Raw genomic sequence first — 24,884 nt, 5'->3', positions numbered from 1 at the left:
CAACATTATCTGCACTTTTCTACAGTAGCCAGTAGTCATCTGCATGCTGCTATTCCATTTTCCAATATGACCCTACCAATTCCTTGCTCCAAACATCATTTCCTCTCAGCTACCTACCATCACCATCTCAGTTGCTGAAAAGGATGCACACTCAATTATTTTCCCTGCCCATCTAAGAAATTGTTTTGAAAAAGATGTATTTTAAGATGGTCACATCTCCTCTTTCTTATGTGGCCTCAAAACATAGAAAAATACAAGTACTCTCACAAAACACACACACACACAAAACAACAACAACAAAAGCACAACAGCACACAAATAAAATAGGTACAGCCTGTCTGTAGGTGAGCATTTCCTTATAATCTATATGCAGACTTTCAGTTCAAAACTTTGCACCAATGGGTACAAGATATGATTCAATGGAGGAAGAAGAGAATTAGGAGATGGTATAGAGTGAAGAGTTAAGATAGTAAGTTCTTGTCTAATTGGACTTTCCCACATACAACTTACAGTTACTAGCAGGAATTTGATTTGGCGGTTGTGGTACCATGCCTGCAGCCTGTGGACCCAGTCCAATCATCTGAGCATTTCCAGTGCCTGAAATATAATAGTACACAACCATGTTTTCAAAAAGAAATAATTATCCTACACACGACATAAAACAAGGAAGTATTAACTACATTGTCTACTTGACTTTTCTATAGGTGCCTAGTTTTTACAAAACAACACTCATGCAAATGTGTGAATAATAAATTATTCTAAAATCAAATAATACTGCACAGCACTAACTGAATCAAAAATTCAAGAAAGGTTTTGATGTTTCGCTCAACAAGACAACAGCATGTTGCTTGTGTCACCTTTCTGCAATGTAAGCCAATTTTCCATCTATAATTATCACTGTGCTGACACAACAAATGAACATTACTTCCTTACTTTCTCTACATTCTTTCATCAGCTCTCTGTCAGTCTAACACACTTTATCAAATTTCACTTTTTCCACTTCTTTCTTCCCTTTCCTCATTTACCTGTCCTTAGTGTATGTTTCTCCTTACACCTCACCCAAGATTTCCCCCCCCCCCCCCTTCTGAGTTTTCAATGTGCTTGTTTGCTTGTTCTCCCAGTCTAACATGTTAACTGCCCTGGTTGTTATTCCATACTTCCAGTTTTCAGCTCTTATTGTGGTAATTTCTTTCACTGCTACAAGTTTAGTGCAGCAATTGTCAGTATTGTACTCTGTAAACACCAGTCAAGGCTGAGTTCTTTTGCTCAAAAGTTGTCAGTATATGCACAGCGAAATGTTCCTTCAGCTTCAATTATGTTTTCAAACTATCTGTAAGTATCAGTGCTTTATAGTACATTAATGCTATTTTTACCAATTTTACATTGAGTATTATTGCTCAAAATTATCTTTGGATGAAATATTTTGAAACTATCAGTCAAACAATGTTTAACATTGGAGTTCCTATAAAATCTGTTGCACTACTTGGATACATATGGCATCAACTAAGTTCACCAATGATATCATCTTAATTTTCATCTTTGGTCAGTAGTTCAGATTTCAGTCAGAGTGGATGATTATGTTAATACAATGATAAAAACACAAAATAGCATTGAAATATACCATTAATATAATGTTAATTAGTTCAATCTCAAAAAACACCAAGAAGTTTTCTAAAAGATGCTAGATGTACTTGAGAAAACAAGCAGAGTAACAGAATTTTGTCATGGAATTACAAGCGGTAATCAGAAGCTTTAATCATCTAGTGGTTTGGTTTGGTTTGTGGTATTAAAGGGACCAGACTGCTACAGTCATCGGTCCCTTTTTCCAAAACTTAAAAACACCCACACAGAATAAAAACAAACAATGGACATGACAGACGACATAGGACAAGAAAGAGACAGACTGAGACCAGACAAAAGGAATTAAAATCACACAGAGTGTGACAATGGTTGGCTGACCATAGAGACAAAAAAGGAAAAGCCAACCACCTAGAAACACACTAAAAAATAACCCAGTCTAAATTCGTAGGCCAAAGGCCAGACTCATACCAAAAAAATGACAAACACTCAGAGTAAGTGGTGATAACCCCCTGCCCGAATAAAACGCAAAACTAAGCCCGTCATGGCAGTGTCATCTGTTAAAAGGGCAGGGAGCGTATCAGGCAGCACAAATGTCTGCCTGAGCACAGCTAAAAGCGGACAGGCCAACAACATGTGCACCCCGTCAAAGCCACCCCGCAGCGACACAGAGGCAGGCCCTCACGGCTCAGTAAATATCTATGTGTCAGCCGGGTGTGGCCATTGCGGAGCCGACAAAGGACAACTGAGTCCCTGCAGATGACTCGCATGGATGACCGCCACACAGTCGTCGTCTCCTTGATAGCACAGAGTTTCTTGAGTGTGGTCAGATCGCACCATTCAGCGTCCCAAAGCGCGAAAACTTTGTGGCGTAAGACTGCTCGCAAATCAGTCTCCAGGAAGTCAATGTCCAGAGTTGGTTCACTGGTGGCCTGTTTGGCTAGGCGGTCAACATGTTCACTGCCCGGGATGCCAACATGACCATGGGTCCACACAAACACCACAGAGTGGCCGCAACGGGCAAGAGTATGGAGGGACTCCTGGACAGCCATCAACAGACGAGAGCGAGGGAAACACTGGTGAATAGCTCGTAAACTGCTCAGGGAGTCGCTACAGATAACGAAGTACTCACCTGAGCAGGAGCGGATATACTCTAGGGCATAAAAGATGGCGACCAGCTCAGCAGTGAAAACGCTGCAGCCAGCCGGCAATAAGCGTTGTTCGTAATAGTCCCCTAGAGTGAGAGCATAACTGACACGACCAGCAACCATTGAACTGTCAGTGTAAACAACGCCAGAGCCCTGACACGTGGGAGGGATGGAAAGAAAGCGGCGGTGGAAGGCCTCTGGAGAGAGGGAGTCCTTCGGGCCCTGTGCCAATACATGCCGAAGAAAAGGGCGGGGCACACACCACGGGGGTGTACGGAGGGGAGCCCGGAAAGGAGGTGGTAGAGGGAAAACCCCAAGCCCAGAGAGAAGCTCTCTGACACGAATCGCGATCGAACAACCCAACCAGGGCTGACGTTCTGGGAGATGGACGACCGACTGAGGGAACAGGAGACGATAATTAGGATGCCCGGGCAAGCTACAAACAATTGTAGCGTAAGCGGTCAGTAGACGTTGGCGCCGTAACTGCAGTGAAGGGACACCTGCATCCACAAGTATGCTGTTCACAGGGCTGGTCCAGAAAGCACCAGTGGCAAGTCGGATCCCGCTGTGAAGGATTGGGTCCAGCACACGCAACGCAGAAGGGGGTGCTGAACCGTAAGCCAGGCTCCCATAATCCAGACGGGACTGGATTAATGCCTTGGATTAATGCCTGGTGGAGCCATAAGAGGGTAGATCGGTCGGCACCCCAGCTGGTGTGGCTCAAGCATCGCATAGCATTACAACGCCGCCAACACATCTATTTAAGCTGCCGATAACTGAGCATCAAAAACCACACCCAAAAACTGATGTGTCTCCACCACAGCAAGAGGTTCGCCATCAAGATAAAGCCGCAGCTCAGGGAGAACTGTGCGTCGCCGGCAGTAATGCGTAACGCAGGTCTTGGCAGCCGAAAACTGGAAGCCATGCGCTACAGCCCAAGACTGCGCCTTGCAGATAGTGCCCTGCAGCTGCCGTTCAGCAGCTGCAATGCCAATGGAGCTATAGTAGAGGCAGAAGTCATCAGCATACAAAAAAGGTGAGACAGACGTTCCCACCGCAGCAGCGAGCCCTTTAATTGCAATTAAAAATAAGCAGACACTTAAAACAGATCCCTGTGGTACCCCAATCTCCTGAACTCGAGGGTGAACTATGGGAGGCCGCAACTTGCACGCGGAAGGAACAATGTGACAGAAAATTCCGTATGAAAATCGGCAGCGGACCCCAAAGACCCCAACCATGAAGTGTAGAGAGGATGTGATGGCGCCATGTCATATCGTACGCCTTCCACATGTCAAAAAAGACAGCGATGAGGTGCTGACGGCGGGCAAAGGCCGTACGGATGGCAGACTCCAGGCTCACCAGATTGACGGTGGGCAAAGGCCATATGGATGGCAGACTCCAGGCTCACCAGATTGTTGGCGGCAGAGCGGCCTTTACAGAACCCACCCTGAGACGGAGCCAGAAGGCCCCGAGACTCGAGTACCCAACTCAACTGCCAGCTCACCATGCATTCGAGCAACTTGCAAAGAACGTTGGTGAAGCTAATGGGGCGGTAGCTGTCCACCTCCAATGGGTTCTTGCCAGGTTTCAAAATGGGGATAACAATGCTTTCCCGCCACTGCGACGGAAACTCACTCTCGACCAAGATACGGTTGTAAAGGTCGAGGAGGCGTCACTGGCAGTCCACTGAGAGGTGTTTCAGCATCGGACAGTGGATGCAATCTGGCCCGGGAGCTGTAGCAGGGCAAGCGGCTAGGGCACTGTGGAATTCCCACTCACTGAATGGAACATTGTAGGATTCAGGATGGCGGGTGTGAAATGAAAGGCTCCGACGTTCCAACCCCTCTTTAATGGAGCGGAAGGCCAGTGGGTAATTCACAGAAGTGGAACTCAGAGCAAAATGGTCTGCTAAGCAGTTTGCAATTATGTTGGAGTCAGTACAAACTGCTCCATTCAGTGATAGCACAGGGACGCTGACAGGGGTCCGATAACCATAGAGGTGCCTAATCTTGGCCCAAACCTGCGATGGGGAGATATGGAGGCCAATGGTGGAGACATACCATTCCCAGCACTTCTGCTTGTGTTGGTGAATGTTGCGGCAGGCCCGCGCACAGAGCTGTTTAAAGGCGATAAGGTTTTCTAATGAGGGATGCCACTTGTGATGCTGGAGCACCCGCCTGCGATCTTTAATCGCCTAGGCGATCGCAGGCAGCCACCAAGGCACAGTCCTCCGCCAAGGGGACCCAGGAGAACGGGGAATGGCAGATTCTGCGGCATTAACGATGCCGGTGGTGATCGAGTGAACCACCGCATCAATGGCTTCATTAGAAAGAGGCTCAATAGCGGCAGTGGAGGAGAACAAGTCCCAGTCAGCCTTATTCATAGACCATCTGCAAGGGTGCCCAGAAGAGTGACGCTGTGGCAGTGACAGAAAGATCGGGAAGTGGTCACTACCACACAGTTCGTCATGCAAACTCCATTGGACAGACGGTAAGAGGCTAGGGCTGCAAATCGAAAGGTCGATGGCGGAGTACGTGCCATGCACCACACTGAAATGTGTGAAGGCACCATCATTTAAAATGGAAAGGTCGAGCTGTGCCAATACATTCTCAACAGTGGTGCCTCGACCTGTTGCCACTGACCCACCCCACAGAGGGTTATGGGCATTGAAGTCGCCCAGTAACAGGAAAGGTGGTGGCAATTAGGCTATCAGTGCAGCCAGGACATGTTGCGGACATCACCATCTGGTAGAAGATAAAGACTGCAGACAGTAACAGCCTGTGGCATCCACACTCGAGCAGCGACAGCCTCTAAAGGTGTTTGTAGAGGGACAGACTCGGTGTGAAGGGAGTGAAGGATGTAGATGCAGACACCACCAGATACACTTTCATAAGCTGCCCGGTTCCTATAATAACCCCAATAGCCACGGAGGGCAGGGGTTCACATTGCCAGAAACCAAGTTACTTGAAGAGCAACGCAGAGGAAAGGGTGAAGGCTGAGAAGTTGTCGGAGCTCAGCAAGATGGTGGAAGAAACCGCTGCAGTTCCACTGGAGGATGATACGGCCATGGCTGAGAAATGCGTGAAGGGACTGGGGAGGCAGATTACGCCGCTGGGTCACCTGCTGCCACCGATTGAACACCTGTGCTGTCTGAGGGACTGGCGAGATTGAGGTCCTCAGCAGACGCCAGGATCTCCACCTCATCCTCAGACGCAGAGCTCGAAGGTTGCAGTGGGGTGGGTGCCACCACAAGTTCCTTGGCCTTAGAGGTCATCCTCTTTGATTTCTCACGCTGCTCCTTGGGTTTCACTGGCTGGGAGGCCTTAACCGATTCAGACTACGGGACAGAGGAGGATCGTGAAGCCCTACGACCAGCTGGTTGTGGGCACTTATGCCACTGTCAGGAGTCATCCTTCCCGCTTTTGGAAACCAGGGAAGGGAGGGACCCAAGGGACACCTTGTGAGCAAGAGAAGCCGAAGAAGGTGGACGCTTCTCCGGCTTAGAAGCAGGAACGGACGTCCCCGATGTGTGTGTGTGTGTGTGTGTGTGTGTGTGTTTTGGGGGGGGGGGGGGGGGGGGTTGCTCCCAAGGTAGGTGGCGCAGGAGCAACAGGGGGGATGGTGCCCCCTACGGGCAAGGGGGCATGTGTTGTACAGTTCGGCGATCCCACTGGAATTCGTGGAACAGATGGGGCTATAACAGTTGTTGTTGCAGCGGCATATGAGGCAGTCATTTGTACAGGATGCAGTCGTTCATATTTCCTCTTAGCCTCAGTATAGGTCAGTCAGTCCAGGGTCTTATATTCCATGGTTTTGTGCTCTTTCTGTAAGATCCTGCAGTCTGGCGAGCAAGGTGAATGATGCTCTCCGCAGTTGACACAGATGGGAGGCGGAGCAAATGGGGTATTGGGATGTGATGGGCGTCCGCAATCACGACATGTGAGGCTGGAAGTATGGAAGAACAGCGGGAAGACATATGGCCAAACTTCCAGCACTTAAAGCACCACATTGGGGGAGAGATATAGGGCTTGACATCACACCGGTAGACCATCACCTTGACCTTCTCCGGTAATGTATCACCCTCGAAGGCCAAGATGAAGGCACTGGTAGTAACCTGATTATCCCTCGGACCCCGATGAACGCACCGGACGAAATGAACACCTCGACGCTCTAAGTTGGAGCGCAACTCGTCATTAGACTGCAAAAGTAGATCCCTATGGAAAATAATACCCTGGACCATATTTAGACTCTTATGTGATGTGATGGTAACGTTAACATCCCCCAACTTGTCACAAGCAAGTAACCTTCATGACTGGGCAGAGGATGCCGTTTTTATCAAAACTGACCCAGAGCGCATTTTGGACAATCCCTCCACCTCCCCAAACTTGTCCTCTAAATGCTCTACGAAGAACTGAGGCTTTGTGGACATGAAAGACTCCCAATCAGCTCTCGTACAAACTAGGAACCGGGGCGAATAACTTTCACCGCCATCCTGAAACTTACGCCCCTCCCATGGTGTGGCCAGGGAGGGGAACGTCCCGAGAATGCTTAGAGACTGTTGGCGGCTGGCCACCAGAGAGATGGTGTACCATGCTTCATTGCGGGTCATCCACCCTGATGCCACCCACTCCGACCAAGGGCCCTCCCCACGGGCGCCACCCAGCCTCAGCAAGGGCCACCTGGCAGGATGACCATTGCCGGGAGTCAGGCATCTACTCCTTGGCATACTGGGGGGTTAACGGCGCAAGCATCAGCAGAGTGATACCTGTGTTGTCAGGGGGCTACAACCAACAGGGTACATGGCAGCCCCACCACAACGGACTGGCTATCGTGCTGAATCTTAGGCGCAAAAATGTCCAAAGGTCGTTGTCTCAGCAAAAAGTAACACTGCACAGTGCATTGTGGAAATCGCACCCAGGAATGTATCCTCGCCCAAGAGGTGGAAAACGAGCGGGACAGCATTGCGACGACGAGAAAGCCGGCTAAAGGTCTCAACACACGACGGTTACTGTGCACCATGTAAGGTGTCCTTCCCCAATTGGCTCTCTCTTCGGAAGAATTTAGAAAGATGGAGGTCAAACCCTAATGGGGACCATCACATTAAAGGCCGAAACAGTTGAGACTCCTTTTAGTCGCCTCTTACGACAGGCAGGAATACTGCAGGCCTATTCTAACCCCCGAACCCGCAGGGGGGTAACCATATAGTGTCGTTAATATATGGAAGCAATGAATTAGCACTGATGGGTTATCTTATCCATAGCAATATGGCAACAATACACAAACAAAAGTTACTTTGCCCACACTAAAGGTGCCACAATTTTTAACATCTTGCCCAGAGAATGTTTAAGGTAACATTTATATGACCCTCTGTATAGTGCTGATATTTTGATTATGAAAGTTTTTGAGCATTGTAAGGAACAAGGAAAAAGCTACAAAATTTAAGAGCATCAAATTTTCTCTCTGCGCTGCTCCAGTGTTCCTGTTCCTTAAATTTTTAGGGATATACTTCTCTTCAACGGTATATAGTTTTAAAATTTTCAGTCTGACCATTTTTGAACTTCTGAGACATCAGTTACAGTTTGTATTCTGGGTGGTAATGTACGAGCTGCTTCTTACCTTGCCTTGCCAATGTTTGGAGTGCATTTATGGGATCTTGCATTGTTTGCCCTGCTCCTCCAGCAGGGCCATTCATCCCTTGACCTTTCTTTGCATCTAAAAACAACAATAATCAAATCAGTATCATATTAAAAAGCTACAATAATTTATCAGAATACATACTTTTACTCACTCAGTTCTCTGACATGAAGAATAAGTCTTGCAACAAAGCTCAGATATTCCTCCTGAAACAGAGAGAGAAAAAGTGTTCTGAGAGTGACTCTTTCACAGTCTCTAAACAGAAATGAATACAATGACAAAATCTGGAGGAACTTATTTTCAATTTTTAACACTGACTTGCGGAAGTAACAAACCTTAAATGTAAGTAATAAGGTTTTTAAAAGTGGAGCATAGCTTACCAGGCTTTAGAATTTATTTTCACAAATCCATAATTGTTTTAAACCTGTAAAGCTATCTTTGCACTTAACCAACTTGCATGTTTAGAATATACTCATCTTGGCTTTCATAATAGTTTCTCCATAGAAAAACATTCACACATGGTGTCCTAGTAAAACAAGAAAAACTATCCTATTGGCATATTCTGCAACCTTCTTGTGTTCTGTGAACCACAAAATTCAATGTAGGAAACTAAAATGTTATGACAATGGCATTCCTCCAGCAGGGATGGAGTCTTCCCTTCCTAACAGAAATAAGAAGGTTACAATGCTGCACTGTGTCACACAAAAGTATCAAACATCAGACAGAGAAAATATGTGAGGCCCCAAAAGGACCAATACGGTCTGTTCTTGCTTTAACTTTAAAAAATTAATGGTCTTTCCACGCCCTTAAATGACAGTTCAAAAGCTGTAATTTTTGCTGATGTCATAGCACATCAAGTGCCAAAACTCAATTCAATCAGACACAGTTCAGATGATATCTAAATGGGCTTGCAACTAGCATGCAACAAATGGTTTATGTCTCAATTTCACAAAAACTCAGTTTATGTAATTTCAAACAAGAACTGACATCCTGGTGGATTGGCCCCTCCTTGTAAGTCTTGTATTGTCAACTTGTAAGAGCAACACCTTATTTTTCCATAGCTATCCTGTTATACACTGGTTGCACATTACTCTGAAGAAATGATTTAAACTAATTTCTTTTGATGCCATATAAAATGAAAGAAGTGGAATACATCACCAGTGTACCAAGTATCTACATCCAGATCTACACCTCACAAGTCACATTATGGTGTATGACGGATGGCCACTAATGTGTGTTGTCAAGATTTTTTTTAATCACTAGTTGAACTTAAATATTTTTACCATTCTTCTGCTTCAATTTTATGTTCATTTCAACACACACACCTGAACTTTGTAGTACTACTGCATTTGCTACCTTTTCACATCTATTTGGAATGTGGTTCATTTGTCACATATATATGCAATTTTCTAACTATCTGATCAGTTTGTCAAGTATTAAAAGATGGAGACAGAACCCGCTAACTTAGAGAAATCATAAAAACCTGTTCAACTTACTATTGTCAAGGATAAGGAATGCTTAAAGTCATGCCTTCATTGTTGTGCTACATCTAAAACTTAAAATAGAGTGTGGCAGAAAAAAGGGGCTAACTCCATCCAAAAGCAATTAAAACTGAAAAAAGACAGCTGGCCAAGGAAGCTGGCAGAAGAGGTAGGGTCTAGGGTCCCTTAGACTCAGCATGTGGCAGGTCATGCGCTGACCTCAATCACCCTGGCCCCATCCCCACAATAGTTTAAAACATTACATCTGAGAATAAAAACCACTTTCCTGTAGAAAATGAAGAACCAGTTGTTCAACTACCCATACAGAATCTGCCAATATTGGAAGTAAAGCATCTGGAAGATCATGCTTAGATGGAGAGCAAGAAGGAGGGGCCAATCCACCAGGATGTCAGTGTTACTGTCTCTGAGGCTCCAAAAGCCCAATGTAGAAGCAGCTCATTATATAAGATAAATCTGCTGCTTAATCTGGCATGACTGATAAGGAAGGGACAGAATGGTGGACTCCTCCCAAGTGGAACACAATGAACAGCACCATAAAGCATTAAGTCTCCTTCATGATGCAGAGTTTATTAGAGGAGACAGCCCATGACATGTTGTTCCATCTCCGAATCTGCGTCTGGGATCATCAAAGTGAATGCTGGGTGAGTAATCACTTCTCCAGTCAAATGATCAGCCAGTTAAATTCCCAGGAGACCAAGAGAAAGACAACAGAGCAAGCAATATGACTGTGGTCAGATAAAAGACTGAATAGCAAATGTCAAAGGGTGACAAGAGTAACTTTGATCAACAGCCTGGAGATGGCCACTGAGACACTACAAACAAAGACTCTTTCAAGAGAGGTCTGTCTAACAAAACATAGAGCTCCCTTAACAGCTACCAGCTCTGCAGTGAAAACAATAGACATTTCCAAGCAGAAAATGTTGTTCTACATCTACATCTACGTGATTACTCTGCAATTCACATTTAAGTGCTTGGCAGAGGGTTCATCGAACCACAATCATACTATCTCTCTACCATTCCACTCCCAAACAGCGCGCAGGAAAAAGGAACACCTAAACCTTTCTGTTCGAGCTCTGATTTCTCTTATTTTATTTCGATAATCATTCCTACCTATGTAGGTTGGGCTCAACAAAATATTTTCGCATTCGGAAGAGAAAGTTGGTGACTGAAATTTCGTAAATAGATCTTGCCGCGACGAAAAACGTCTTTGCTTTAACGGCTTCCATCCCAACTCGCGTATCATATCTGCCACACTCTCTCCCCTATTACGTGATAATACAAAACGAGCTGCCCTTTTCTGCACCCTTTCAATGTCCTCCGTCAATCCCACCTGGTAAGGATCCCACACCGCGCAGCAATATTCTAACAGACGACGAACGAGTGTAGTGTAAGCTGTCTCTTTAGTGGACTTGTTGCATCTTCTAAGTGTCCTGCCAATGAAACGCAACCTTTGGCTCGCCTTCCCCACAATATTGTCTATGTGGTCGTCTTTCCAACTGAAGTTGTTCGTAATTTTAACAGTCAGGTACTTAGTTGAATTGACAGCATTGAGAATTGTACTATTTATTGAGTACTCGAATTCCAACGGATTTCTTTTGGAACTCACGTGGATCACCTCACACTTTTCGTTATTTAGTGTCAACTGACACCTGCCACACCATACAGCAATCTTTTCTAAATCGCTTTGCAACTGATACTGGTCTTCGGATGACCTTACTAGACGATAAATTGCAGCATCATCTGCGAACAACCTAAGAGAACTGCTCAGATTGTCACCCAGGTCATTTATATAGATCAGGAACAGCAGAGGTCACAGGATGCTTCCCTGGGGAACACCTGATATCACTTCAGTTTTACTGGATGATTTACCGTCTATTACTACGAACTGCGACCTTCCTGACTGGCATGACATTTCAGAGCACATTCCATCCTATCCATTGTCTTACAGCCATTAGTGTAAGTACAGTAGCACCCTCATACTGCTGAAGAGCTAAGAGTAACAGACACCGAAAGGAAACTGGTGTGACTTAAACTATACGTCCTTGAAACAGAGCTGTCCTAATTTGTGATCTGGATACTGACCACGAGAAGGTGTGGGGGCACACATGGGTAACCACTTTCTAAGAGGGCTAAGTGAAGGTCACAGCTGAGGGCCTCGAGGTACAAGCCACACGAGGGAGTAGTCAGTGGGTCCATGCTCTTTGTATGCAAGGACAATTTGGTAAGTTGAATGAACAGAAAAAATCTTAGGATCATGATTGCATACCAAATGTAAAAATTACACATACAGCGATAGGGTGAACGCTGGAATGACAGTGGTCACTAACTTATTGACGACAATAAGTCACAGTGTAACACTCAACACAGAGCGCTGCAGGACACCATTCTCTTGGACCTGTGGGGGGCTGAGTAATGTACCAACTGTAACACATAACTGGTGGGGCAAACACTGACAAATAATCAGCAATGAGCCTCAAGAGCCCCAGTCTTGGAATGTAAATACAACTGGATAGTGTCAATCAGTGCCGTACGCCTTACGCTGATCAAAAAAGGACTATGATGACATGGCATTTAGATAAAGCCTGTCAAATTGCTGTTTCCAACACAACCAGATACTTCATTGTGAGCTTTCCCTCTCAGAAACCACACTGATAGGATGTCAAATGGTTCCGTGATTCAAGAAAGCAGTGAAATCATTGGGATACCATGCTTTCAAGCAGTTTTCATAGCATGTTGGTGAGGCTAACTGGTCAGCAGCTGTCTATGGACATGGGATTTTTGCCTCATTTAAGAATTGGGGTGGTGATACTATCTCACCATCATGAAGGAAAAATACCTTTTAGGCGAATATGACAGAAGACCCTGAGTTGACAGAATCCTTCAGTAATCATCAGATATTGGATTATCTGATTATGAATTTAATCAGGGCCTGGTGCCATATCATGCGATGTCATGCAACATGTCGAGAGCTTGAAGCTGTTCCCAGGCACTGAAAAGCAATTTGGAAGGACAGAGGTCAGATGAGATAGAGGATAGATAATTTCTTCAACTTTTATTTTATGTGTTTGAAATGTAGACAGGTTAAGAAGAAGATGCCAACACTCTCAAAAAGTGTGTTACGAGGTGTTCAGCAAGAACCAATGCATCAGTAGACACACCGCTGTGAAACAGGAGACAGCCCAGAACACTTCTGGATCTTTGGAGGCCCAGCAGACCATGGAACTTGGCCCAAATCTGCGATGATGAGCCATACTTTTAGCACAAAGTCGCTTAAAGATCATGAGGATGGTCTGTCAAGGATGATGTCTGAGATGTTACAGGGCCCATTAACAATCCTAAATAGCTGTGGCAATGTCTTTGATCTACCATAGCACCTACTAGTAGAGGAGGAGGCCCTGTAGGAAAGAGAATAGTAGTTCCAGCAGCACAGATAAATACAATGAAGATGATTCGCCCAAACTCATCAATGCAATCTGGCAAAGATGAAAGCAGAGATACACAACTGCCAGCTGGCTCTTCGAAGAGCCTAACATGGTAACTGGACTGTCAGTTGGTGACAAATTAGTGATAGAATTACCACTAAGTGATCACTGTGACAGAGATTGTCATGTTGTGAACAGTGAAGCAAAGCCATGAGATTACGAGAAGAAATCATATGTTCGATAGCCAAAAAGGTGTCATGGACAGCACTGAGGTGGGTAGGAACCCAGTCATTGAGGAGAGAGAGATTAATAAGATCGGAAAGAAGCAGGTCAATGAGACAACATAGTACTTCCCCACAAGGGGTGGTGCACAACGAAATCTCCAATTCATACTGATTTCAGAATATGACTGCGTAGAGGATGTGGTGCCTCCAGGATATTCAGAGTAGCCTTCTCCCGTGACTTCTTCTTTATATCTTTCACTGCTTTTGGCAGCCATGACACATAGGAGCAGAAGAGGAGTTGGCAGCTCTAGGATCTATAGCCACAGTCTGCGGTTCCTTCAGTTACAGACTGGTGTGTAGATGCCAGAGGAGGGTGTTGCTTCTCTGGCAGGGTAGGGGAATGGCTCCCACAGATGGTGCTGCAGTAACCATAAGAGGAGAATGCCAATAGAACCCCACAGCCAAAATTATTTTGATAACTGCTGGAAGTCAATTAATTTCAGTGACTAATTACGCAAGTACCAAAATAGACCTGGCCACTATTATGACAAAAGTCGATACCATGGTGACAGAATAAAAACAATCTTTTTTTTTAAGTTTCAAAATATGAGAAGTGATCTGAGATATTCAGTTCCTGTATTTTGAGTTCCTTAATTAGAGAAGAACACTTCACTGGTTGGGGAGGATGGTCATTCCCACAACTGACACACACACACACACACACACACACACACACACACACACACAAACTATGATTCTGACCTCCTGTAGAAGCAAGCTCCCTTCAAAAGTGAGGATGACATTCTGAAGATGAACTTATTATCTGGCAGACCTTGATGTACATGACATACGAAGGATCCGTCACTTCTACAAATGTTCACATAGTTCTTCATCTGTCCACTATGTTAGGTCCCGGTGAAAATTTAAACCCCTTCTAGGTTTAGATTCTTACAGAATGTTATGGTAATACTGCAGTATGTCAGCAAGTTGTTTACAAGGCAGTAATTCCCAAGATTGGGTAGGATTTGTCTTCTTCATTATGATGGAACCACTTTGTAATCTACGGGGGGGGGGGGGGGGGGGGGGGGGGGGGGGGGGGGGGGGGAAGAGAGAGTTCATCAAATACGTTTTCAATATTCTCCACAGCGAAACTTCGCTTAGTAGAGAGAAAGGGTCTTCCCCCTGTTCCGATGCAAACCAGGAACTGAGGGAAGCAAGTGTCTGCAAACCACTTGGTCTTGTTTTCCTTCCGTGGTGTGGCCTAGGAGGGTAAATTCTTAGCTACATCATAGTCTGGACTATTGCTGTTGTATGAAGGGACTGCCAGAGGCTCACAGTCGGTCTTTTCATGACACCAGATATCCACCACAGTACCACCTAGTCTGAACAAGGGCTCTTCCCCCATGTGCCACCCAGCCAGAGGCCATCTGGCTTGATGACCAGAGCCTGGAGACCCAGTTCCCTCAAACAGACAGGCACCTACTCCTCAGCATGCGAGAGGAAGTGACAGCTCAAGCATCAATAGTTTGATACCTACATGGTCAGGATGCTACCACTGTACAGGTATCTGATGATCCCCCATATGGGATGGTTGTTATGCTTCCTTCCCCACACAGCACACATTTCTGTAAAAAATTCTTCTGTAAATTTTGTTTGGAAAGGTGGAGGTCAAACCCACTTGTGAGAACCAAACATAAGTAACCGAAATGTGTGGTGTAAAATAAAGGGAAAAAGCCATAATCTACATCCTATGAATAAGTTAGACAGTATGGAATCTGCCATACAGGATAAGTTCTAAAAAAGACACAGTAAGAGAATAAAATTGCAATATGTGAAAGGAAGAAGTACTGCAAAAGCTTGGAGTGCAATGCTTGCCGTGCACGTACTCGCAAAGAGCTGCAAGCCCCGTGGGGGAGACTTGTCCAATTGCAGCTTACTGTCTGTCACTTTGAGTCTATTTCTGCTGTCTTGACTGTGGTTCCTACAGCAAATAGAAACTGTAGATCATAGGGAGGAGGCACAATGAGGTGCAGGATTTTCCCATGCGTATTCACTGACTGGCACATCTGCTAATTTGTTTCCTTGAGGTCTCGTGCCCTGGGACCCAGCAGAAACATACTTCCTGTACAAAGTCTTTGTACACAGAAGATTATAGCAAATACTTATCAGCTGGAAAGATGCATTCTATAGCTCTAACAGCACTCAGAGAGTCTGCTAGACAAGGGATTTTGCATCAAGCATGTTTCTCCTTTGACCCAGCAAGCTCCAGATTACACATAACTGTGCCAAGCATAACTACTGGTGACAACAATATGAAAAGGATAGACACTACTTATCTCATCATTGAGTAGATGACTGGCACATCAAAAAGGCACTTCTAGCTACAATTTATCAGACTAAGTCCTTCATCAGACGTAGACAAAATCTCACACACACACACACACACACACACACACACACACACACACACACACACACCAGTCATTTCTGGACACTAAGGCCCAACTGCAACGGCACCTACAGACAACTCTCTCTCTCTCTCTCTCTCTCTCTCTCTCTCTCTCTCTCTCTCTCTCTCTCTCTCTCTGTGTGTGTGTGTGTGTGTGTGTGTGTGTGTGTGTGTGTGTGTGTGTGTGTGGTGTTGTTTTGTCTATGTCTGACAAAGGACTTAGTATGATAGCTACACAATTACACAATATTTAGCTGTGTCTTTCCTACATAATATTTAGCTGTCTTTCCAAAGTACCTATCTCCTATTCAGAGCCCAATCTATGAGGTGAGTAACATCAAATCTTTTCATATTATTGTTATTCCATCCCAGACTTTCCACTGTTTTGACAACTACTGATAAAATAAGTTTGGTAAATCGATCTTGTGAACTGGCACAAGAGAACCTCAGAGCAACCAACAGTGTCCCCTAGAACTCACCTGTTAGTGTCACATAATTGCAGAACTCATACAAAATTTTACAAACCACTAATAAAGTGCTCTAAAGCTTTGTAAGATTGGAGCAGGCATGTCTCCCTGGTCTCCAATGCGTGTGACTAAGTTACTTCAGGGTGCTCCAGGTCTCCAGAAGCCTGACCTTCATGTCACTTAGGTATGGTACTAACATGAGCTTTGAGTCAAGTACAAAGACTCGGAAACTTACACAAACCTTTAAATTTTGTATTATGTTTCCTCATCAGAAAAGTTAGATCAGTTAAAAAGTACTATGAGACAGGTTAACACGAAATTTATACACACATGCACTTGCTGTAAAAATAGTTAAAATCGGCAATTTCAACTCCCTCCAATCCTGTAACTGTGAGTTGGAAGTACTGTGTTTTATGGACTATAAGACGCTACGGACTATAAGACACACCTTACTTTTTAAGCATTTTTTTTAAATAACAATTTTACCATTTTTATTATTAGATTGCAAAGCCACACTAAAAAAAGTTTGATAAAACCATTTTTAAATTCATGAAAATTGTCATCTAGTTTTGGCCGTTTTACATACAATGCTCTATTTGCACATTTTTTGTGTTCCTCTTTTTATCAGTTATTCTTTACTAGCCCGCCAATTGCGAATGGTTTTTTCCGTTGGTGGAGGGCCGAAGTGCTGCTCACCTGCTCCGTTTCCATGTTGTTCTGCATACACAACTACTTTCAATTTATAGCCAACATCATTGACTACCCTTCTTTTTCTCCATTAGAATATACTGATACTGATAACACAAATTACTTTCAATTCAAGTTCAATGGCACTGTAGACTGCAATAATGCATCATAGGCTACACAGTGTTCTGGGTTTGTGATGGTGGGGCAGGAGGGAGACAGTGTTAGCAAGCTTGTGAATCCTTGCAATTCATGTTTGTTGTTGCATCAGTGCGCTGCTGCTGCTGCTGCCAGTTGAATCCAATGTTGCCAGAGAGAGGCCATTTTTAAGACTGGCAGGAATTTTAAATCAAACACTGGACATTTTTATATTAATTTCAAGTATAAGACAGACCTGGATTTTGGAGGTAATTTTTCAAAGAAAAAAAAGAGTGTCTTATAGTTCGTAAGATACTCAAGAAAATGGCTGTTGTAGGTTTGCAAGAGAAAGAAAATACAGTAAAATTATTCACAAACTCAGATATCTGTACTGGAATACTTTCAAGGGCATTATACTGTTAGTAGCAACAACAAAGTGAAATGAAAGGTACAGATACTTGCATTTAACATTCCATCGATACCAAGGTCATTAAACAAAGGATACCGACAAGACTGGGGAATGATTGGGAAGCAAATACACCGTATCCCATTCAAAAAAATCATCGATTTAAGGAATTCAGGGAAGACACAGATAACCAGAATCTGAATAGCCAGATGAGGAACTGGATTCTCCACCTCCCAAATGCGCATCCAGCGTCTCGACAACTGGACCATCTAGCTCAATAAAGCCAAGAGACTTGCACAAAAAACACTTACCTCATTAGTACCATTATTGTACTCTAATCATCATCTGGGTATCTGAAATAAAATTTGGATAGAATGGACTGTATGGATATTGGCAGGCTGGAGGTTCCATAACCATATATGGGTTGCATGCATTTTCCGACTACAAATATATTTCTGTTAGACGCTGTCTAGGAATACTGTGCCACAAATTAGTATTGTACAATTTTTCTATAATCAAAAATGTTTCTTGGGAATGCATGTCACATAGGCCTGGCTCCCTAGTAGCCAAATGATCAACACCTGTACAGAGTGGCTAAGTAGTTTTCTAGTTGCAAGTGCACTGACCGTTTGCCACAAAGCCACGAGACCATCACTCATTTGTTAGGTAATGTGCTTACTGACTGATTTAAAAAAAAAAAAAAAAAATAAAAAGTGTAAGATACAATGCATCCATGCCAGTAATACGCCCATTTATCCACAGAAACACACAATTATTTAAAACCTGAAAATATTTTTAAAAATTGTCACCTTGCACACTTTTTACTTGTGAAATCATATTCAAACTCACTGCACATAGAACTGCCATATCGATTCTTTCGATACTCCAGTGCATGTTCTGAATCGGTTGGGTTACACTTTTAGAGTTATTTTATGCCTTTTGCCTTTTAAGTAACTCATAGATAAAAATCAAATACAGACAAGTCCATCAAACAAAGCACCTGCCTGTCTTTTCTTATAGTACATTCTTCTGTAACAGCTTCATGAATGTTAGATACTATTTAACAAGACATTTGGTATGTAGCTGTAACTGAAGGAACCACAGACTATGGGCTATGGATCCTACGGCTGCCAACTCCTCTTCTGCTCCTATGTGTCATAGTGAAAGAGATAAAGAAGAAATTTGTTTCTGGAAGAAGCTGTACTGTTGTTCCTTTTACTGAGTGTAGAAGTTCTTGTTCTGGAGCTAAACATACGTGTTGTCAGAAGTTGCAAAGAATACTGGAACAATAATTTGATTACCAGACACTATGCAAACTCAGATTTTTTTATCACGTTGGGGATTTTGATGCACAACAAAGGTTTTCAGTGGAAGAAATCCAAAAAAGTGAAACCAAACTTAACTACTCAATCATAAAATGCAGTGTCAGGCTAAATTCACTGTCCACAACATTTTTAAGTAACCATTTGCACTACCTGTCCCTCTTTTCTTTAGCCGTAATTTTCTGCAATGGTGGAAAGAGGGAATCAGGCAGGATAAAGGGAAAGGGAAAGTAAGCGACGAATTCAAGGAGACATACCAAAAGTGTATAAAGTCGAGAACAATAATATACACAAAAAGAGGTGGGAGGATGTGGCAGTTTCTTCTATTCCACACTGATGATCACATACCACTACTAATGCATTTGCTTTCATCCATCCACTGATCATATTTTTTATTCATTTACCATTTTCTACGTAACTTTCCCACAGCCTTATGTTCTTCAACCATTTTTCATTGCTGTACGCATTTCCTTCCTAACAATAAGCATGTACTTAATTGCTCACATTCTAATTCACATACAAATGATGTTCACGTCCTATTTCCCTTTATTAGCATGCAAGCCTCTTCCAATAATTCCACCTTCCATAATCTTTTAACTTACCACCCCAATTAGTTACACTTCTGCTCAAGTAATGACACATGTACTCACAGTCAGGTCATTATTTCACTGAATCAATTTCAAAGAAATATCAGTAGAAGAATTTTGTAGGGCATGGCACATCTTTAACTTGCTAAAAATTTGTGAGCCATATTTTATAAGGAAAAACTTCAACCTTCACATGAAGGAGTTAGTGATCATACAGCAATAATTACTTATAACATTACTTGTAGTCTTTCAATTGCAACCATCGATGAGACAATGCTGTAACTCTACTTGCATACTGCTTACCTTTGTTTTTGCTTTCTGAAAGACATGGTTCTCCATTTCAACACTGTTCTTCGCTGTTGGCATACCAGATCTCTGAATTGCTTCGTCTCTGTAACACAGAAGAGTCACTATCACAGACAAGATCATAGGACAACTGTTTAAAAGATGTGAAGATGAATAGCTGCAGTGCTTAGGAAGAACAAGAGGCCACTGAATCATAGAACCTGGCATAGAACAAATGGAAACATGAAACACTAGCCGTACAGATTCCATCAACAAGCTTTAACAATGCAAAACAAGTTAAGGTGTTCATGACATTGAAAACGTCATATAAACTGAAACTGTAAACTGTATTAATAAACCATCACTACATTGCTTCGTGATGTTCACACTTATGTCACTTAAATATAACTGATACAATTAGTAAGGAAGTTCCTACTCTGAAAGCTGCTGCCTCCTCAGTTTTATTATATTATTTGAAGGACTTTATGGTGTAACAGTGTAAGTCAGATTCTGCCAAAAATATGTTAACTACTATGTCCTTAGTGGAAACTTCAGTCTTTTGGATTTCACATAATGTATGTCTTTGTATGCACACTAGCATCACAGATGGCACCATAAGTTCTACTGTGAAATGAGTTATATGATACATGTTATGGCAAACTGAAGTAAGTCTGACTAGCTCCAGTTTTGTATTATAACATTGTCTAAACTGTTTTCAGGTAAGTTTTGTATGATAACATTGTCTCCGCCATTGTCAGACAAGTTTTATTTTATAATATTGTTATACAAACCATTAACTTAATTATCTGGCAGTTATTACTGGTTTCTGTCTGAGCTTACACTCATGTTAATCTGAATAATTCAGATAAGCTTACAGAAATCATGAACAAAGAGGGAGAAATTTCAGATCCTGCTTCAGAATATCATCCATCTCAAAATGAGTCTAATGAAAAACAGAAGATGGAAGACAGCAGATAAAACTAAAACGGAATCAAGATAACGCATACAGTATCCAAATAGGTAAAACAGCTCCTGCCAAAATATTTTGAGATGTTGATTGCCATTGTAGACTACAACATACTTCAAAACTAAATTAAGAAGATAAGGAAAGGAATTTTTGATAGTTATTGGAAAATGGGATCTTTTTAACTATCAAAATCTCTATCTATGTGGACTAATAACATCAGAATCTCCTGCAGCAAGAAGACCACGAACAAGATGTCAACCTCAACCTCCAAAGGCTTGTATTAACAAATACTACTTACATGTTCAGAATTATTCAGTTAAAGTCTGTAAACTATTTTCTGCAAACTTTTTGACCTTCCAATGGCAGAATGACTTTATGTACACAAGAAGCAAAGAAAGAAGAGGAGCCTGATGGTGATTTAAGAAGTCCTCATAAACCTTCCAATAAAGCTCCAGAAGGTACATTTACTAACAAAGAGATAGAGGGGCTGGCCAGTACTTACCTCAGCTCAGTACAGCCGATAGATACACACAAAACAAAACCGAAAATTTATGTTCCTAGCTTTCGGAACAAATGTTCCTTCATCAGGGAGGAGAGAGGGGAAAGAAAGGGAAGAAGGGAAAGGAGATTCAGTTACTCACAACCCAGGTTATGAAGCAACAGGGAAAGGAAAATAGAGAGGGTAGCAAGGATGGAGGCATGGTTGTCAGAGGGAATGAGTCTAATGAAAAACAGAAGATGGAAGACAGCTTCCCTCTGACAACCATGCCTCCATCCTTGCTACCCTCTCTATTTTCCTTTCCCTGTTGCTTCATAACCTGGGTTGTGAGTAACTGAATCTCCTTTCCCTTCTTCCCTTTCTTTCCCCTCTCTCCTCCCTGATGAAGGAACATTTGTTCCGAAAGCTAGGAACATAAATTTTCGGTTTTGTTTTGTGTGTATCTATCGGCTGTACTGAGCTGAGGTAAGTACTGGCCAGCCCCTCTATCTCTTTGTTAGTATTTGTTTCACATCTCTATATAAGATTTTCCATTAATCATTTAGATCATCTATATGGTCCACATCCTTCATTGTTTTGTCCCTTTTGTTAGCTATCACTTACGTCTGTCATCTTAACATTTTCTCTTCTTCAGTGTTTTATATATCCATAAACAAATATTTTCGTCACCAACTGTGCTAGTTTCATCTTCCTCCTATTATCTTGTTCCGTTTATAGTCCTCTTCTCTTTTTTATTTATTGATTTATTTATTCAACATTCCATAGTTTTAACGTTCGTTATTCACTGTTTTCCAGCCAACAATCACTGCCAACAATCTCTTCCGCACCTACCAGTATCGTCCATTTCCGTCGATTTCTTGTTGCTGGCGATATTTTTGTGCCATTGGCTATCTTTCTCTGCCACAAGAAAATTTTTTTGGGACATTTTTGCGGCACGCGCGATCTTTTTTGCGACACGCGCGATCTTTTTTGCGACACGCGCGATCTTTTTTGCGACACGCGCGATCTTTTTGCGGCACGCGCGATCTTTTTGCGGCACGCGCGATCTTTTTTGTGGCACGCGCGATCGCTTTTGCGGTACGCGCGATCTTTTTTGCGGTACGCGCGATATCTTTTGCAGCACGCGCGATCCTTTTTTCGCCACTCGCTATCTCTGTTTTTGAGCAACGTGTGTTCTTTTCCCCTGATCTGGACATACTTGCTTGGTCTGGTCAACTTTTTCCGTATTTTTCTTATTTAGTGGTCTTCCTTTGGTATTGAACATTACCAACACAATTTCTTTCTTTCTCGTCCTTCCCTCCGCATTTTATTCCTTCTTATGATTACTATTTCAATTTTAGTTATTTAATTTCCCTACCCACCAGTTACCCACTATGTACCCTAATCCTATACCACATTATTTACATTCATTCCGGAAACATGCATTCACCGTAGCCAAATTGCAATCCCACATACTTTTCCTCCGGTCCTGCTTAACCTTTGGAATTACCCCTAAAGGGCTTACCTTAAAAGTTCCCATCTCCGGGTGCAATTCCTCCTTCCACCAGTCTCTCCTGGACTTCCAGAACCTTCAATCCTTAGCCCTTACCCAACTTGTCCTGAATCTCTACACTACTTCATGTAACCACCACTCCCAACAGCTCCTATCTCTCTTCAAAGTCCTCCACCTCTCAAACCCTTGCTTGGAGAACACACTCAAGAACATCATCCTAGAAGCCAGCTGCAAACTTGAGTTCCATGCCACACAACACCTGAAAAAACTATCCACAGTGCTAGTGCAACACCTAAGAAGTGGGGTCCCTCTCCCTATCCCTCACAAACACCAACCACAACAGAACCTTCAACAAACCCCCCTCATAGCCAACAAACCTAGCCTAGCCACCCTACTCAATCTCCCCATCCCAGCACATACCCCACACAGACCAAATCTCAACTATAACCACAGTCAAATGCCACATATCGCCAGTCCCAATTCAGTCCTAAACCTCTCATCCAGATCCCTCTCTCCTCCAGAGACATCTGTTCTGTCAAAAGGCTTAACCTTTAGCCCCACACCTAAATTCAACCACACTGCCCTGGTTAAAGATCTCCTCTCATTCACCCGGAACCTCAACTGGAAATACCACTTCACTACCCAAACACAGCCCCCAAATACTAGACCCAGTGTTGAACCCTGTCTAGAACAGTTCCGACTGCCTTCTCAAAGGGATCCTCCTCCCCTCCCCCAAAACCATCCCTTGCAGACATTTCAGGAATTCCTCACATCCAGTGTTGCCTCCCAGTCCTTCTTGAAGAACATCCCAACAACCCCCAACATCACCCCAGCTGAATCCCGTGCCATTAAGGAGCTGAAAATAGACTGCTCTATTGTCATCCTCCCGGCGGACAAAGGCTCCACAACTGTCGTACTTGACCGTGTGGAGTATGTGGCAGAAGGACTGCGTCAACTCTCCGACACCTCAACCTACAAAGCTGTTACCCAGGATCCCATTCCCTCCATCCAGACTGAGCTGCAAAAAATCCTAAGAATCCAAGGTCCCTCACAAGGCCTCACAACGGCTTCCATAGAATTACTCACTCCACCTGAGCCACGTACCCCTACCTTCTACCTATTACCCAAAATCCACAAAGAGAACCATCCTGGCCGTCCCATTGTAGCAGGCTTCAAAGCCCCAACCGAACGTATCTCAGCTCTGGTAGACCAGCACCTCCAACCTATCACCCGCAGACTCCCATCCTACATCAAAGACACAAACCATTTCCTAGAACGCCTCAAATCCATTCCCACTCCTCTCCCACCTGAAACCTTTCTTGTCACCATAGATGCTACATCCCTTTACACAAACATCCCACATACCCATGGTCTCTCTGCCCTTGAGCACTACCTCTCCCAACGCCCACCCGAAGATCTTCCAAAAACCTCGTTCCTCATCACACTTACCAACTTCATCCTCACCCATAATTACTTCACTTTTGAAGGCCAGACCTACAAACAAATCAGGGGAACGGCCATGGGAACCAGGATGGCTCCGTCCTATGCCAACCTCTTCATGGGCCGCATGGAGGAGGCTTTCCTGAAGACCCAACAGCTGCTTCCCCTGGCCTGGTATAGGTTTATAGATGACATCTTTGTGGTCTGGACTCATGGTGAAGAAACACTTCTTAATTTCCTCCATAACCTCAACTCCTTTTCGAATCTGAATTTCACCTGGTCCTTCTCCAAAACCCAAGCCACCTTCCTGGATGTTGACCTTCATCTTGTTGAAGCTCACATCCACACCTCTGTCCATATCAAACCCACAAACAAACAACAGTACCTTCACTTTGATAGCTGCCATCCATTCCACATCAAACGCTCCCTTCCCTACAGCCTAGGTATTCGTGGCAAACATATCTGCTCCAGTGACGAATCCCTCAACAATTACACCAATAACCTGACCAGTGCTTTCCTCTCCCGCAACTATCCTGCAGACCTTGTCCACAAACAGATCTCTCGAGCAATACATTCCTCCCCGTCCAACAACAATGTTCCTACCCCCAGACCACACAGAAGCATCCCCCTTGTCACCCAA

At 43.6% G+C, this 24,884-nt stretch overlaps 1 protein-coding gene across 1 annotated transcript in view; it reads right to left on the bottom strand.

The window, feature by feature from the left end:
- Nucleotides 1–24,884, bottom strand: part of LOC126189008 (mediator of RNA polymerase II transcription subunit 15) — a 140,547-nt gene that overhangs the window by 101,387 nt on the left and 14,276 nt on the right. The window contains exons 2-5 of the mRNA XM_049930819.1: nt 19,865–19,952; nt 8,515–8,566; nt 8,343–8,438; nt 511–597 (exon numbers count right to left, since the gene is read on the bottom strand). Coding sequence (XP_049786776.1) covers nt 511–597; nt 8,343–8,438; nt 8,515–8,566; nt 19,865–19,952 — 323 coding nt within the window. The remainder of the gene's footprint in view (nt 1–510; nt 598–8,342; nt 8,439–8,514; nt 8,567–19,864; nt 19,953–24,884) is intronic.

This window comes from Schistocerca cancellata, chromosome 5 (genome assembly GCF_023864275.1).
Source record: "Schistocerca cancellata isolate TAMUIC-IGC-003103 chromosome 5, iqSchCanc2.1, whole genome shotgun sequence".
Classification (NCBI taxonomy): domain Eukaryota; kingdom Metazoa; phylum Arthropoda; class Insecta; order Orthoptera; family Acrididae; genus Schistocerca; species Schistocerca cancellata.
The sequence above is the reverse complement of the archived record's forward strand: the minus strand, read 5'-3'. Positions and strand labels throughout refer to the sequence as shown.